Genomic DNA, 16,688 nt, shown 5'->3' on the forward strand with positions numbered 1-16,688 from the left:
GCTAAAGATTTTATTCTAACTGGTATTCTCTTGCTCTTTGCAAAAGGCAGCCCCAGCACCTGATACTTCACCCTTTATTAGGCACTGACTCCAAAATCTGAGCATGTTTCCAGATTAGTAACACTTTCAATGAATAAACATAAAGCAGTAGGTATTGAGCAGTGCCCTGAGTTTGGTGATGGTTGCATGTAGAGTAGCAGGAGAACCTAGAAGGTCATGAGTGGTATGATTTTCCATTTGCAGTGTAGTTGCTATGCAGTGTCTCAAAAATTGCTTTGAAATGTTTGATTTTCGTTAAAAACAAACAAAGGTAGTGATCAGCTGTTGCAGACATATTGCTGATCTTAGTAATTATTTCCATAACTTTCATTTTTTATGATAAGCTTCCAGACTTTCAGGAAAATGGCTCATCTGTCGCCTACCTGAAAGCAGCTCACAACCAAGAACAGGCAGCAGCAGAAGTGTAGGGAAAACCAAGTAGTGTGGGAATTTTCTTTGTGGAAAATGTTTATATCTTGGCAGATGGTGAAATGAAGGAAGAAATCTCTGTTCTTTGTATGTCTTAGAATAGAAGTAATTTGTTCAAAAGTAATGAGGGTGGAGCTACTATTTTTAAGGTAGAGTTTGCCTTGTGATGATGCCTGTGCCTTTTAATGGTATATTCTCTGTTCTTTGTATGTCTTAGAATAGAAGTAATTTGTTCAAAAGTAATGAGGGTGGAGCTACTATTCTTAAGGTAGAGTTTGCCTTGTGATTGATGCCTGTGCCTTTTAAGGGTATAGAGGTTGTTGAAAGATGAAATTCTAAATTCTGTGTTTATTTTTTCTCCTGTTTGACCCCGTTTTAATCTTTGTGTTGAGTTTCCAGGAGATATGCTATTAGGAGGGATACCTGATTCAATGAAATTTCTGTTTAACTGTATTTACTGTGCAAGGAATTGATAAGTTCCTGCTTTGTGGGTTATTGGTTTGGTTTTGTTGTTTTTTTTTTTTTATAGGATGGAGTACAGAAGAGATTTGGTGCTATTTCCTGTAATATTTGTGGAATGCTTTACACTGTGTCAAATCCAGAGGATGAAACCCAACATCTGTTATTCCACAACCAGTTCATAAGTGCTGTTAAATATGTGGTAAGAAAACCTTCTCTTTTGAAAGACATAAACAGTATCTTTTGTTTGCTTTGTACTGGTTACAATTCATGTTATATTAAGTTGTGTTTTAATAAATTATTATCACAGTAGGCCATAAATCATCCACTTTGGGAAATAAATGTTTTTAAGAACCATGGTAGACAGGTTATATATTATGTATAAAAACAGTTAGTACAATAATGGTGTTTCATTGCCATATTATTACTTCTGCTACAATTACCTGATCTTGGGGATGTGTGAGGGTAGTGATTGCAAAACAAAGGAATGTCACTGTTCTAAAAGTATTAAATACAGGTTTCTCTACAGCTGATGTTCGCAGCAGCAGTGACTTAATAGTCAGATGAAGGGCTGACTGCCCTGTTTTTTTAAGTGTATGATCTTAGAAGACTTAGAAATTACTTTTCCATTAATTATGTGTAATTTGAGGAGACACTGCCTAAGAATTCAACTGATACAATTTCATAGCATATTGAAGCTATACTGAATTTACGAGAATGTGATCTTTAAAATACGTATTTGAAAATTTCATTATATATGCTGTCTCTGAGTATCTCTCATTAAATCTCAGATTTGAAAAATTCTGCATAATTTCAAGTATATTGTAAAATCAGCTACTTCACACTAGCTGATATTACAAGACAGAGGAAATGCCTGTTCACATGTCTGAAATCCAGAAGAGAATCCACAAAGTCTGTTTTCTTATCATACATGTTACCTTCAGTACTCTACACTCGAGTAGATAAGACCTCCAGGATAACTGAACTGAGGCCACCTATTTGTTTGATGTAGGCGCCAGATGGCTCTTGGGCTACTCTTAGATCTCAAGCACACTTTTATCCCACTGTTTGCAGATATAAAGATATAGCTTCATCCCTAAAGTGTTTGAGTGTCTCTAGTGAATAGTTCTGGTATTTATTCTGTCCTTGGTTAGTTTTGCCAAATAATCTGGACATCTGGAAAGATCTCTTCTGATTCACGTTAGGAACGTTGTCGGGTGGGACTGGGCAGAAATTGTGATGGGACTCAGTACATTATAATGGCAGCATAAAACAGTTTCCCCATTGTATTCCTGCTTGTCCTCCCTCTCCCCACCCAAGTACTTTCAGATCTTGAATGTTACCAAAGATGTAAACATAATTCGCAGACGATGATGTTTAGTTCTTTTGGACAGAAGCTCTTTGGCACATGAGTTCAGTAGCTTCATGTAGGTAAGAGGCTGTACTGAAGTTTTGGATGTTTTGGAAGTTGAAAGAGCTGAAATCTCACACTTGGGTGTATGTCTAGGATAGCTACATAATTAACATGAAAGTGAGCAGACTTAAACCAGTCAGTCGTAAATAATTTCATACAGAGTTAGGTATACTTTTAATTTTAAAAAAGCTTTCCCTATTGTTTTCTCATTTGCTAGCCATCTTCTTAATACTTCCAACAATGTGTACTCAAGTAAATTATTTGTATAGTCAATTCAGTGAGTAAAGAGTTGTCTCTCTGTAATCTTTTGAGACTTTCATTGTATTTTATGACATTGTAGACGACTGTAGAGCCATGGAGCCATAATTTAGATGGTTATTCTGGAATGGAAACTGTAGAATAAGAGGTGAAAGAAGAACTCTGAGGAGTTTTCAAATTCCTCTCTGTTTTTTTTTCCCTCTTAACAATCTTAACATATGAAAGTGAGCTGACTTAAACCAGTCATAAATAATTTCATACAGAGTTAGGTATACTTTTAATTTTAAAAAAGCTTTCCCTATTGTTTTCTCATTTGCTAGACATCTTCTTAAAACTTCCAACAATGTGTACTCAAGCAAATTATTTGTATAGTCAGTTCAATGAGTAAAGAGTTCTCTCTGTAATCTTTTGAGACTTTTGTTGTATTTTATGGCATTGTAGACAACTGTAGAGCCATCATTTAGATGGTTATTCTGGAATGGAATGGAAACTATAAAATAAGAAGTAAAACAAGAACTCTGAGGAGTCTTCAAATTCTACTCTGGTTTTTTTTTTCCCTCTTAACAGTCTTAACACGGTTTTCTGCATGGCTGAGTAACTTTTGCCATTCTAAATAGATGAGTTTTTACCACTAGTCATTTGATCTGGAGTCACTGGTTCTTGGTTGATAGTATTGTGACAGAAACATTCTCACCTCCTCTTAGAAAATAACTTCAATTTAAGATAAGCCTTCTTGGCAGCGAATTAGTACACCAAGTGACTACTTGTTAATTCTTAGTCATCCAGAAATACTGGAATGATTGCTAATTTTCCTGGTTTTGCTAGGAGGTTTTTAGTGGGGATTGTTGGGAGGATGGTTTCTGGATATTTGTATGTAGTTACTGCATTGAAATTGTAACTGTCTTCCTTGCCCTGACAGTGTTAACTGGATAGTGGCATCAGGGGATTAAAAAAATGTACTAGGGAAAGTCCTGGTAGCTCCTTGGTTAGACTTGCTGGTCCAGGAACACCTGGTCTCAGTGACCTTGTTTTTATCTCTCCAGACACTCTGTATAAGTAGTTAACATGTTTGGCTTTACCTGTGATTCAGAGGCCATTCTAAGGGATTTTATAAGCATTTGTCATTCTCTTGTCATTCATATTCTCCATGCCATATGATGAGGTCCCAGTCTAACTGGAGAAAACTTTTCTCAGTTTTTTCTTTCTTTGAAGCATCTGTTATTATGGGCTTAGCAGTTCTATGAATGATTCATTTCACAGACTCAAAAAAGTAGGTCTATATACACTGTCATGCTAGAGCTCCTTGCTGTGAACTGTGAAAATTGACATTATTGTTTGTGTCTTTCCCACCTGCCTGGAGGTGCTCTGTAGGTTTTTTAAAGTTTTGAGTAGCCAGAAGGTAGTTTGCATGTAAACAATAAATTACTTACTATCTTCAACAAAATACAACTGTTCAGTGGATTTAAAGGCTTGTCTTGCTCCTTGTAGTAAAAAATTCTGTTTAGGTCTCTAGAAATACCATGATGACCCCAAAAGAAGGACAGGCTAACAAGGAATTAGTCTTGGGTACTTGTTTTGTTGTGGGTGTCTGATAGAGATGTTAAGGTAAGTGTAGGCCTTGTGTGTAGAGAGAAAATTTGACAAGTGTAATGACAATTTCTAGATTTGAGAACAGAAGATTGGCAAGGATTGATACAAGTTTTCCTAAGGGTGACATTTTCTATTAATAGAAACATGCAGATTAAATTAGCGAGAAGGTAAAATTGCCAAGGATAGCACTGGAGCTGGAATGAGAGATGTCCCCAGCTGCAGACAAATGGAGCAATCTGGCTCAATTTCCTCTGGTTTCAGACATCTGGAAGTCTCCAGACAAATGATGCCGTTCTAGTGTGTGCTGTGCACATCAGGTGTTAGTTCCAGCAGGATGGGCAGCTCTATGGGATGGATAAAGGATTCAGTTTTATAAAATCTTCTAGCTGTGATACCACACAGTATCAATTCTGCATCCTCTCTCTGATACCATGTAGGATCAGCTTAGTATTTCTGCAAAATATTTTTGTAAGAGCAAGGCATTTTTAGTGGTGTTCTGAAGTTGCAAAGCCAAAACCTTAAGTTATTGCTTATAGATTCAAGTAAATGTTTGTGGATCCAGGTATCATGTGATTGCAGTTAATGTGTTTGTATTTCAAACTCATCTTCTTGGTTAAGAATATTTTGAGTTTAAGAAAATGGAGGAAACTCTTATTTGGGCTATGTAATCTTGATAAGTTTACAGCTATTCTGCTGTAACTGCGCCCAAGTTAGTCTCTGAGCTTCTTAGGACTCACATTTAAAGAACAGCAATATTTGACTTCTTGGCATCTAAAGTTAATAGGATATTGGGATTGAAGATGGTGCTGAACTTCATGTCATCTTAAAAGGATTTCATACTTGTCTTGATTTGCATTAATTCCTAAAGTAATGCATCTGTATGACATAAAAATAATGTTACAAATGAAGTTCTTACCATTAGTATCTTCTGTGAGAAGTTTTAATAGTTTACTTGTTATATCCAGGGATCTTAACGTGTTCTGCAGTCAGAAACTCATTCTCTACATTCCATGCATAGGAAGGGGAGGCAGAATACCTGTACTTGTCAGGAAGAAGAATGCAGCAGACTCATTTCTCTGCTGCAAATTGTCAAGGACAATAGTTTACAAAATTTCACACTAGACTTCATTACTAGGGAAAATATTAATAAATGCTTTTCATAGTGAAGACGAAGAATTATACAGTATTAACCATGTTTTCCTCAGTACCTTAGTATTTTTGAGGAAAAAAGCCTTATGAGAAAAAAAAAAACAACTAGTTTTTTTTCATGTTTTTGTATTTGGTTGAGAAATAGTGAAAAGCCAGAACTGGCATAAACAGGCACCAGCATTGCTGTTTCATTTCATACTCATATGTAAGAATTTCTAAAAACTTAGGAAATTAATTGAAAGCAGGCTATCACATCTGCTAACTTAAACTTTTGAAGACAAATCTACATCAGAGATTATTTTAAACTATAAACAGAACATAATTCATGAAAAACAGAGCACTGAATGTTTTGTTACTGAGCTGTTAATGTTGGAGCCATCGTTACACCTCTGTTCTACCTCGTTTTTTGTATGCATATGTCATATCCAGTGGAAACACTGAACTGCACTCTGTAGTGGTAGCTACTGTCCACACTATTTCATGTACCAGTGCTGCCCTTTTTGTAATGATGTCTTTTGTAGTCCTATTGCCATTGCCCCTTAATAAACACAGCAGAAGCAGCCTTTATTCTTGTTTGAACTGGGAGGAAGTTAGACTGAGAAGGAGCTAGCAGTGCATTGCAGAGTTGCCTTACTTTCTCAAGCAGTTACAAATACTTGCAGGATCAATAGTCCCAGCACGGAGGGGAGGAGGGTGTTCTACAATGCTTACACACCCCCTTACAGCACCAGGCTGCCGTGCTGTGGGGAAGGGTCTGCCTGCCTTGCTGCTGGCTGGAGGTGATCTGTTGTGGGGCACAGACTTGCAGTATCAGGGATGGGTGCTGTAATCAGGTGCTTTTACTCCAGAACATGTGTACTTGCAGAGCATGTTTCCCTGTGGGAAGAGTACCTTTCCTTTTGACTTCTTTGGTCATCACAGGGGATGTGTATCAATGCTTGAGCATCTCATTTAACAGTAAATAAGTCTTAATGTCCTAAAGAAATGCCAATTAAAAGGGAAAGCAGTTTTTCTGACATTGCAGTAAAATACTGTATATTGCAAACATAAGACTTCTGTTTCTTAATCTACTGAGGTGTTCTTGTCATCTGCCTGCTGAAAGAGTCCCACTTTAGTTCTCAGTGATCAAAATACCTTGCAGATTGTAGTATTTTAGTAGTGTTAAAAGAGTGGGGGGTTGGTTAAAAAGTGTTTATAGGTGTGTTTAGGGACATCATTTCCAGACCACATGAAAATGCTGACACTAAAGCATATTTTGTGTACTGTAAATATCTAATAGGATTAGTCCCAGCTGCAGCTGTAGCACTTTCCCTTCAATGCTACAGTATGAGAGAGTTGTGACCAGTCTTGTGCATTGCTTCCATTTGTCTGGTTTAAAGGAAGCAAAACTCAGCAATAAGGTGCAGATAAATATATGAAATCATAGTTTTTCTTTATAACATTATTAGAGCTGCATATGACTTTAAGGGCTCGATATGGCTGTAAAATGACTTCACTAAAAATCTGGATGAGCTTAGGCTTTGCAGAAATTGGAAAGCTGCATCTGAAAGACGCATTTCTGAATTCCAAAATACTTCAATTTAGAAACTACTCCTCCCGTGAATATCATCAGTCTCTATATTATACAGATCACTTAAAAAGATGAACAGGTGGACAGTAATGAAAATAATTAGTCCTTTACACTTGAGAATCAATTATTGCATTTTTACAGATTTTTAGACTTGTGCTAACATTCATTGCTTAAAGGCATAAATACTGTGATGTTAAGAAGTGTTGTGTTCTTTATTGGATTTCATTTTGTGGAAATACCTGGCTATAACATTAACAGGGTACTTTAACCTAAAAATTAGTGTTGAATTTTCTGCATTAGGCTTGTGGCAGTCTGGATGCTGTAATGGCAGGATTATCAAACAGATTGCATTTATATCCTGAGTGATGGTTTAAAGTAGGCTGTAAAAAGCTCTTGTAGAGCAAACAGGTAGCCAAAAGGCAGAAAAAGACAAAAATTTGAGAGAGGCAAGGTTTGAGGTTGGAGAGTAGTAATCATTGCCTGATTTTTGATGCCTTTCCTGATGACAGTCTCAAAAAAGCATGTCACAATTCCACAAATTACACTTTCTGGCATCCCTAAATATGATGACACTGCTGTTTACTGCCCTTTGTGTTCAGACCATAATATATATAAATTCAAGCAGGATCTTCATTTGTTCAGTTACTACTGAGAAGAAAAGCAGACAGGATTAAAATGGTGTCTGTGTTGCAATGATTGCCATGCTGGGTGCTAAACTGGTACTTAAATAGTTTCAGGGCTGGCAGCAAGTAGATCCATTTCTAAAATTATTCTCTTCATGTGCTCCTTGGGGTAAGAGAGTAAAATCAGTATGAATAAAATGAGGTACAGATCAAGTATTACAACACTGAAGTTTAACATTTTTTGTGGTAGTATATATGGCATTTGTATAGTGCCAAATTCCATTGCTTGGTCTTCAGTCAAACGTTATTTTATGGGAAGGTACAAATCTCAATGAGAATCACTCCATCAGTATTGTTTCTTCAAAGACTTTTTTATTAAAAGTTGCTTTGAAGTAAGACTTGTAGATCAGCCTTCTTAGTGGCTGAAGTTACTTCTGCATTCAATATTTTTAGGTCCCATCAAAGCAACTTGAGTTCTAATATCTACCAGTCCCATCTTGCTAGATTTAAGTGGCTTTTTTGTTTTGTTTTTTTCCATGCAGGTACTGCTCATTATTCACCACGAGTGTGGATCTGAAGAAGAGTTAATTACCTCTATTTTTTTGAGTATGTTTATACTTCAGATACACACAACGTAGTCTCCTTCCCTATTAGATTCTTAGAAGGTAGTTATAAATTTTTTTCTAGTATCCTTCTTGTGGCTTTAACAGTTATGATCAGTAACAAAATAAACTATTCCTTACATTTTGGGCAACTGCATGCCAATCAGTTCACTTAGAACCTCCTGGAGGTCTTTCGCATGCCAGACTTTTAAAAACTGAGTGTGTATTTGTGGAGGTAACTATGTTAAAAAGAAATCTTCTAATAAAACTTAGGGCCTTCTCATTCACTGGACTTCAAAAAATAAGTGTTTACGTGGTTTGGAAATCAGTTATGTGAGCTGAATTTGTTACTGCTGTTCTAAAATTGAGTTTGTGCTGCAGTTCTGGGGAAAAAATCTAGTTGGGAAATTGTAAGACGCTTTCACATTGTTTTTAGATATAGTCAGGTTACTGTATAAACAATTGTATAAATAACATCGTATTTTATCTGTTATACTCCTTTTAAAAGGCTAGCTGAAGTTTACTTCTCTAGTAAAGCAACTGCTAAATTCTGTGAAATCTGCATCAATTCAGTGTCCAGAACAATAATTTTCCACTTCTGTTTGTAAAAGTACATCATGTATGTGATTTAGATAAGTGTTTGTTTTATTTAGGGCTGGAAAAAGGAGAGAATCTTGGCTGAATATCCTGATGGAAAGATAATAATGGTTCTTCCTGATGACCCAAAGTATGCACTTAAAAAGGTATGGTGAGAAGGACTGGACTTGACTGCTTTGTTTGATGTTTTCATATAAATAATGAGAATGTTCATAGAACAGTTTGTGTCATTTACATGTGAACAGTTGAAATTGGACTCAGAACAGAACTGCTGTTCCCTTTTCCACAGACAGATTTGATGCCTCACTCTTAAGCACTGCTGGTTTTTCATAGAGAGGCTGGGCAGGGGTGGGAAGACCATCAACCAGCTGACTTCTTAAAGTTTGGTGTTAGTTTGTTTTAAGTATCCTTGCAGAATATCTGACAGATATTTATGTAATATAAACTTCCCATTATATTTAAATGAAGTGAAATTTATTGACTTTTTATAACACAGCACAAATGTGGCACCATTCTTTAGGTGACTTTCTGATAAAAACAGAATTAGGTGTAAAGCGACCTCTGAGTCACCTAGTCCATTGCCATGTCCAAAGCAGGATTTGCTCTGATTATGATGCATCTGATAACTTTCTAAAAATTCTACCACTAGAGGTTTGTCTGACCTCTTCAGACTGTTTTACAGTGCTTTGCTAACAGTAGAAAATTTTCCCTGAAATTTCCCGTCTTAACACAATCTCCATGCTGCAATTTAAGCTCATTACTACTAATCATACTTCCATAGTGATAGAAAACATCCTTCTTTTCCTCCTTGCAGCAGATTTTTTGTGCCTGAACAAACTGATTTTTTTTTTTACCTTAAGGAGATTGACTGGATGTGCTGGGTTTTTTTTAGTTTATACTCCTAAATAATGTTTTTTAGAGCTCCATTCATTGTCATGCTCTTTCTAGCTAATCTCCACATTTGTGCCATGACTCATGTCTTCCTTGAAGCTCTAAAATTGGGCCCAGCACACTAATGGGGACTTAGAGCAGTCGGGTACTCCAGTGTCCTGCTGGCTAACCTGTGTTCATACATCTGAAAGTGTCATTTCACTGTAGCCTGGCACTGACTCTGCTTAGCTGGAGATTTGCTGTGGCTAATAGGGACATTTTACAGTATCCCTGTCACAGGGTCACAGAATGGTTGAGGTTGGAAGGGACCTCTGGAGGCTGAATTGATGCCCAAGACAGCTCTTGCTACTGGTGTGGCTGGAGAAGGTTTCTTTAGTCTGAGTTACTGAATTAAAATGAAACTACAAATTTTCACAATTTATGCAGATAAATTTATTTGTTTAGTTGTATTTTTCTTGTGTGATTATCCTAATTTTAGTTTAAGTTTTATCTTAATTTGTTGTACATTAATTTTTTTCAATATAATGGCTGAAGAAAAGGAAGCAAATTAAGTCATTTAGGACAGAGTTCTCTGTCTAGTTCTGTGTAGCTGAAGTTGACAGAATCTTACAGCTGTCACAACCATGGGTGCCTGATTTCAAGAATAGTTTTACTTGGTGTTTCAGATAATAGGATGTGTCATTAAATAATTAGTACCTGAAGGTGAGAAAATAGAGAGTAATTAATACCTGTTAAAATTATTTTTAAAGCATTTTTAAATTTCTTTACTGTGTGGGTGCCTGTTTATTGGAACAGATTGCCCAGAGAGGGTGTGGAGTCTCCCTCACTGGAGGTACTCAAGCACTGTCTGGATGCAATCCTGTGCCATGTGCTCTGGGAAGGCCCTGCTTGAGCAGGGAGGTTGGGACAGATGTGGTACCTTCCAGCCTGAGCTGTTCTGTGATTCTGTGATACTCACAGCAGCAGTAATTCTCCTTGTGCATTACTACTGTAACTACACCTTGCATTCAAGAAGCTTCTGTCATTCAATGCACCATAGGTGAGGGCACCTTCTTTGTCTTACAGGAGATGAGGGATGAGAGAGGCTGTTCCAGTGTCCAAATGTAGGTTCAGGAATGCCTCAGTAAATACCAGCTCATGCATAAGCTTTCATTTACGTTCATGCTGGAGATTATCTCTTTCTTGTAAACTTGCTAATACTAAACAAAATTATAATTTTTTGTTTCAGTTGCTCTTTGAAAACCCAGTGAAAGAGTAGAAAGCTGAAGTAAAGAGACAGCAGTTACTCCTTTAAAACAAATGCCTATATTTTCTATCTGCCTTGGCACTGTGCCTGCTGTCATTTGTCCAAAACCCTTAACGGATTAGTTCTTTCAAGACTTCAGAAATAACAAAAAAATCTCAAACTGCTTTAACTTTCTTTGCAGGTCTAATTGACTTCTAAAATATCAGAGCTCACTGTTTGATTATCTGCATTCTCTCTATTAGCCTTTGTCTAATGAAATTTGGACTTTTAATGGAAGCTGACTGAGGGGTCTCTACTCTTCCTGTTTCCAAATGAGCATTGTTTAAGGAACATTTCTGCAGATGATGTGTTGCAAGTTACTTGGGTTGATCCTTAACTTTTGGAATAGCTTTTAGTATGCTAGATACCCTAACACATTTCTGCAAGTCTGTGATTTTAATGTAAATTTATAAAAATGTGCATTTAGATGTGTTTCTTATACAGTATTTAAAAATTATTTTGACAGGTTGAAGAAATCAGAGAAATGGTAGACAATGACTTGGGATTTCAGCAAACTCCTCTCATGTGCTACTCTAGAACTAAAACTCTTCTTTTCATTTCTAATGACAAAAAAGTCATTGGCTGCTTAATTGCAGAACATATCCAGTGGGTAAGTGATTGAATTGGAGAAAGATAATCTATGTCAGTGCTTAATAACTTTTTTACACAGCAAATTACTACTACTCTGTGTGTGCCCGTTCCACAGATGAAGAGCCTGGGTGCTTGGGCCATTCTGAAATGTAGTTACTCAGTTTTGTGTAGTTGACACAGAGCAGAGACACATGGATGGTTGCAGCGGCTACTGCTGGTGTCACACTTGGCTCAAACCTCATAATTTAAAAACTTGCTAGAGCTGAGGGGTGGAATTTTTTCTTCCTCTGCTGTTACACAGCTCTGGCTGTGCCTCTTGCTTGTTGACAAGCAGGTTCAACTCCCTACCCAGCAGAAATCCAACATGGATGAAAGAGGGGATGCTCTGTATGATTGAGTTGAATCACCACAGAGTCAAACAGCTCCACAGGAAATAAAAACAGAGGACAGAACTGCACTGGAAGGCAGGACAAGAAGTCATTGTAGTACTAATCACTGATGTCACATAATCTGTCTCTTCATTCCAAATTGTATTGTTTTCTATTGTCCCTTGGGAGCATCAGACAACAAGCAAAACAATCTTAGCCAAAGCTAGAGAAATTGATGCAAATGCTTTAATACAGATAGTAATAAGGATTGGATTATTTGTTGCTGTTAAGTTTTAAAAACTTCAGAGGGTTTTTGCTTTATTTAATCTTTTATAATTTGCTTGATTTTTGAAACTGTTACGAGAAATTAAATGAGTTGCAGAAATACAGTGTTTTTGGTAAGGCATTTTAGCAGCCAGGTATGTTTAACTGAAATAAATCAAACATTAATTATTTTCTTTAGTCATTAGTGATGCTTTTATAATGACGCGTGTTTTTTACATCATCTGCAGGGCTACAGAGTTATAGAAGAGAAAGTTCCAGAAATCAGTTCAGAAAATGAGAAAGTGATATTTGAGAGGCAGAAAGCCTGGTGCTGTTCCACTTCTCCAGAACCCGCCATCTGCGGGATCAGTCGGATCTGGGTGTTCAGCATGATGCGCCGGAAGAAGATCGCTTCTCGGATGATAGAGTGTCTCAGGTAAGAGGGAAACATTGCTCAGCTACACATGGTTTACACAGAATTCCATGCAAGACATTGATTGCTTTGTGTGTCTCAAGCTTGTATTTGCAGCTGCTGGTGATTCTGGGGATATGGATTTGAGCACAGTTGGCAGTTCCAGTATTAGATGGAGTTCAGTAACCAATGTCAGTACTCTACAGTTTGTCTTTCGCAGAAATCTTTGAGTGCAATTGTAATGAGTCACCCTGGCAGACTCCCGGGGGAAGTTCCTCCACAGTAATTATGAGTAAAGGACATAGGACTGTCTTTGGTCACAAAGTGTGACATTACCCATGGACTGGGACCCAGCCATTGGATGATTGTCCATTATTTAGAGGTAGCAAGTGGGAAGCAACAGAGACCCAGTGCAACAAACTATTGGATCTAGTCTGGTGGTTCCAGCTGTTGTTTTAGTTCTTTTATATATACTCAGGTTCACTGAACCTTGTGGATATTTTCCATTTCCATGGAGCTTTAGTAGCTAGTGGTGAGTGTATTCCAGCTGAATGTTTGAGTCCATAAAAAGGACTCAAACATCTGTGCTGTTGTCTAGATAAATGTTAAAAATGTTGAATCTCCAAACCTGAGGTGTTGCCTTAAGATATAAGGCGTAGCGACCTGGTTCCTAGGAAAAGCAGCACGACGACCCAATGCTTTTTGGGCCGTTCGGGCTAAGGACACGCAGACATCAATGTGATAGACGGTCCAAAGGCCCTTTATTGGTTTTCTCCTCGGTATATATACCCTTGGTTCTCCTCCTACCTTCTTGGTGGAGAATGCGGGCAGAAAGGGAAAAACACGACCCCTGAGGTTTCTTTCCAAGAAGTTAAAATGTCAGTTCTAAGTAATGGCAAGAACTGCTTAAATCTTAACGATGGCTGGGCTGTCAGGTTTGTGCTTGCCTCATCTTGTTGGAGTTTCTAGAACAGATACTGCTGCCTCTGCCAGTCCTCACCCTCTTGGGTATTTGGAGAACTCAGCAAAGGGGTTTTGCCCTGCACAATTCATCCTGCCCAGCTGGTGGAGCAAATCATGGTCAGATTATGTTTTGGCTGACCTATTGACGGTAAAGCTGTATTCACATAAATATATTAACTTGATGATTTGCTTATGTTTTTGGCAGATTTTTAATAGTGTGTTCTGTAGCTTCCTAGCAACTATTTCTAAAGGAAAGATTTCTCTCCCAAAATGATGCTGAAGTTACTTCTCAGCTACAGCCCTAAAGGAACTTCAGAATCAGTTTTGATGACTTGTTGCAGATAGTGAGGCCTCAGTTTTTCTCTTAACTGTGCACAGCACCTCCCCTTTTACTGTGCTCTGGTGCTTGCTTGGCCTTCCAGTAGCTCATTGCTGTATTCACTGAAAAGTTTTGTGTTATTCTGGTGCTCCGTTGGTTTGTAGAAGGGTCTGATGAGCTCTAGAGTTGGTGTACATGAGGGAGCCTAGGAAGTTACAGAAGGCAAAGGAAAGGAGTGAGACTTGCTTTGGGATGGCAGAAAGCACAGTAAGCAGTTATATCTGCTCAACTGCCTAAACCTAAATGTTTTCTAAAGGAAAGATTTCTCTCCCAAAATGATGCTGAAGTGACTTCTCAGCTACAGCCCTAAAGGAACTTCAGAATCAGTTTTGATGACTTGTTGCAGATAGTGAGGCCTCAGTTTTTCTCTTAACTGTGCACAGCACCTCCCCTTTTACTGTGCTCTGGTGCTTGCTTGGCCTTCCAGAAGCTCATTGCTGTATTCACTGAAAAGTTTTGTGTTATTCTGGTGCTCCGTTGGTTTGTAGAAGGGTCTGATGAGCTCTAGAGTTGGTGTACATGAGGGAGCCTAGGAAGTTACAGAAGGCAAAGGAAAGGAGTGAGACTTGCTTTGGGATGGCAGGAAGCAGTTATATCTGCTCAGCTGCCTAAACCTAAACCTTTTGCATAGCAAAAGGTACTTGGAATGAGGTAATATTGGTAACCAGCTAAATCCTGACTTCAAAATGTTGAAGGCATCATAACAGACTGAAGTTCATTTTGAGAATGTCTGCCCTATTTCACTCAGGCTTTCACAGTACCTTGGAGTCACAGAAATCCAGTCAGTCTTAACCTTGCAAAATCATCTTTCTGAACACAAGAAAGAGAAGAGAATAAAGCTGGTAGTAATTAAAAATTATTTGTCTCATTATCTTTTCCTCAGTATTTAATGGTGACATCTATATGAGTGAAGCTCCTGCTTGCTCTTCAAGTACATCTCTGGTTATTTTATGGAAACTAAAGAACTTAAGTCTAAAGGCAGTTTCTTTTGTTTCTAAGGATAAAATAACACCTCCCCCTTAAGACCAGTTGAGGTCTTAAACCCTGAATTCAGTTTTCTAAAATTGCTCACACTGCCAGCCAGAGAACTAGAATGCTATCACTTGATTCCCACTCTCCCTTCAAATAAGACTAAAACAGACAGGAAATACTCTCCATGAATAAGTTAATTGATTCTTTCTTTTTGTGTAGTTAATTACCGAATGTGTATTTAGGAATTATGCCTAGAGGTTGGTCCCTTGAAGCCCCTCCATAAGCACCCCAACTTGATTCATAGCTTGTTTTCGTTCCTAGTTGTTGTAGTCACAGCCCTAGTGGTCTCTTTTCTATTAAAAAATCTTCGGAATGAATTCAAACGTTTTAATTTAAACTCTGAATTTGAACTCTTGATGCAATTGTACTGTACAAATATTCTTTCTAAAAGAGCAGACCCTTATAAAACCCCCTCCCAGATCAAGTTGTCCTCCTTGCTCTTGGGAAGGAGGAGATAAATCCTATGAAAAGGATCCTATGAATCTCCTCCTAACAGAACTTCTTCCTTTTGAATGTCTGTGCCACTTAATTAATGTTTTTTTGCCTAATAGCATAAATATTTTTCATGATTCTCTGAGGGTAATTATCTTTTTTTTTTCCCCCCTCTTTTAAACAGGAGCAACTTCATATATGGCTCATACTTAAGCAAGGAAGAAATTGCTTTCTCTGACCCCACTCCTGATGGAAAGCTCTTTGCAACACAGTACTGTGGCACTGGCCAGTTCCTGGTATACAACTTCCTCAATGGACAGCACCAGACTTAACTGCTCTGCAGGAATTCCATTTTTATTGGAGACTTCTGCCAAACTGCATGGAGTGGGTGCAGACCTTCAGCAGAAGCCAGGGCCATTTTTATTACAGTGAACTCAGGACTGGTAACAACCAAACGGTTGTACTATTTTATTAAAATTGTAAACAATGCAGTAATAGGCTAACTTTGTTTTTTTAAAAGAAAGATATTTTATTAACTTTTACAGAAGTTTGATTGTATTTTATCTAGTTATTCATGTTTACATGCAGCAGAAAATTGTTCATAGTGGACTGTAAACTAATGCAAAGACTCTAGTCTGGCTGACGAGTACATGCTGAAGTTCTCACTGAGGTAATATACCAGTGCTTCCCAGTACTGGAGTGCTGGGCTCCTGCCCAGCTCCCACTACCAGCACTTGTCTGACAGAGTTCCAGGCTGTGCCCAGTGCAATTGGGGCAGGAAGTGTTGCAGTGCAGCCCTCCCAGGCTGCACGGTGCCTTCCGGGGTGCCCCTGTACCCTGCTCCGTGTCAGGGTGCCTGCGCCCTGGCAGCAGCATTGGAATCTTGTTGTGGCCCCTGTCCCCTTCTCCCCCAGATTAGTTTTGGAGTAAAAGGTGGAATGAAAAGCCCAAGGACTGGTGTACTCGTCATTCTTCAAGTATTGTACTGAGTATATACCTTTGTTAGTGGACTTCACTTTGATACTTGTCGCTCCTTCATAAATCTCTCCTCTTTCAAAGGGTTTGTATGTTGAAAAACTGCTGTGGCCTTTCTTGATCTGTACATAATGTAGATAGATTAAAAATAAAATACTTGATAGCTTTTCTAAAGTTACTCTGTACAATACTGAGTGTGAATGAATCTTTAGTCTATTTCTTACTTTTCTCGGTGGGAAAAACATAACATAATATAGAAGATCAAGGCCCCCAGGAGCTCTGGATCAAGACCATCTTCATGCAAGGTTTGTAGTAAGGTGAGCAGGGATACCTTCAGTCTTGAGTAACAGTTTAAAACCCTAATGG

General features: G+C 38.1%; 1 protein-coding gene across 2 annotated transcripts in view; it reads left to right on the forward strand.

The window, feature by feature from the left end:
• ESCO1 (establishment of sister chromatid cohesion N-acetyltransferase 1) overlaps nucleotides 1-16,507 on the forward strand; it is a 31,652-nt gene extending 15,145 nt beyond the window's left edge. Inside the window, exons 7-11 of one of the 2 annotated variants that reach the window (XM_039730095.1) lie at nucleotides 998-1,129; nucleotides 8,787-8,876; nucleotides 11,373-11,516; nucleotides 12,378-12,565; nucleotides 15,532-16,507. In XM_039730095.1, coding sequence (XP_039586029.1) covers nucleotides 998-1,129; nucleotides 8,787-8,876; nucleotides 11,373-11,516; nucleotides 12,378-12,565; nucleotides 15,532-15,679 — 702 coding nt within the window. In that variant the 3' untranslated portion in view covers nucleotides 15,680-16,507. Of the gene's footprint in view, nucleotides 1-997; nucleotides 1,130-8,073; nucleotides 8,197-8,786; nucleotides 8,877-11,372; nucleotides 11,517-12,377; nucleotides 12,566-15,531 lie in introns of those variants that run through there. The other variant, XR_005629943.1, reaches the window with a different exon arrangement.
• Nucleotides 16,508-16,688: the final 181 nt, after the last annotated feature.

The sequence above is a fragment of the Passer montanus genome, unplaced genomic scaffold (assembly GCF_014805655.1).
Source record: "Passer montanus isolate IOZ18808 unplaced genomic scaffold, ASM1480565v1 scaffold70, whole genome shotgun sequence".
In the NCBI taxonomy this organism is placed as follows: Eukaryota; Metazoa; Chordata; class Aves; order Passeriformes; family Passeridae; genus Passer; species Passer montanus.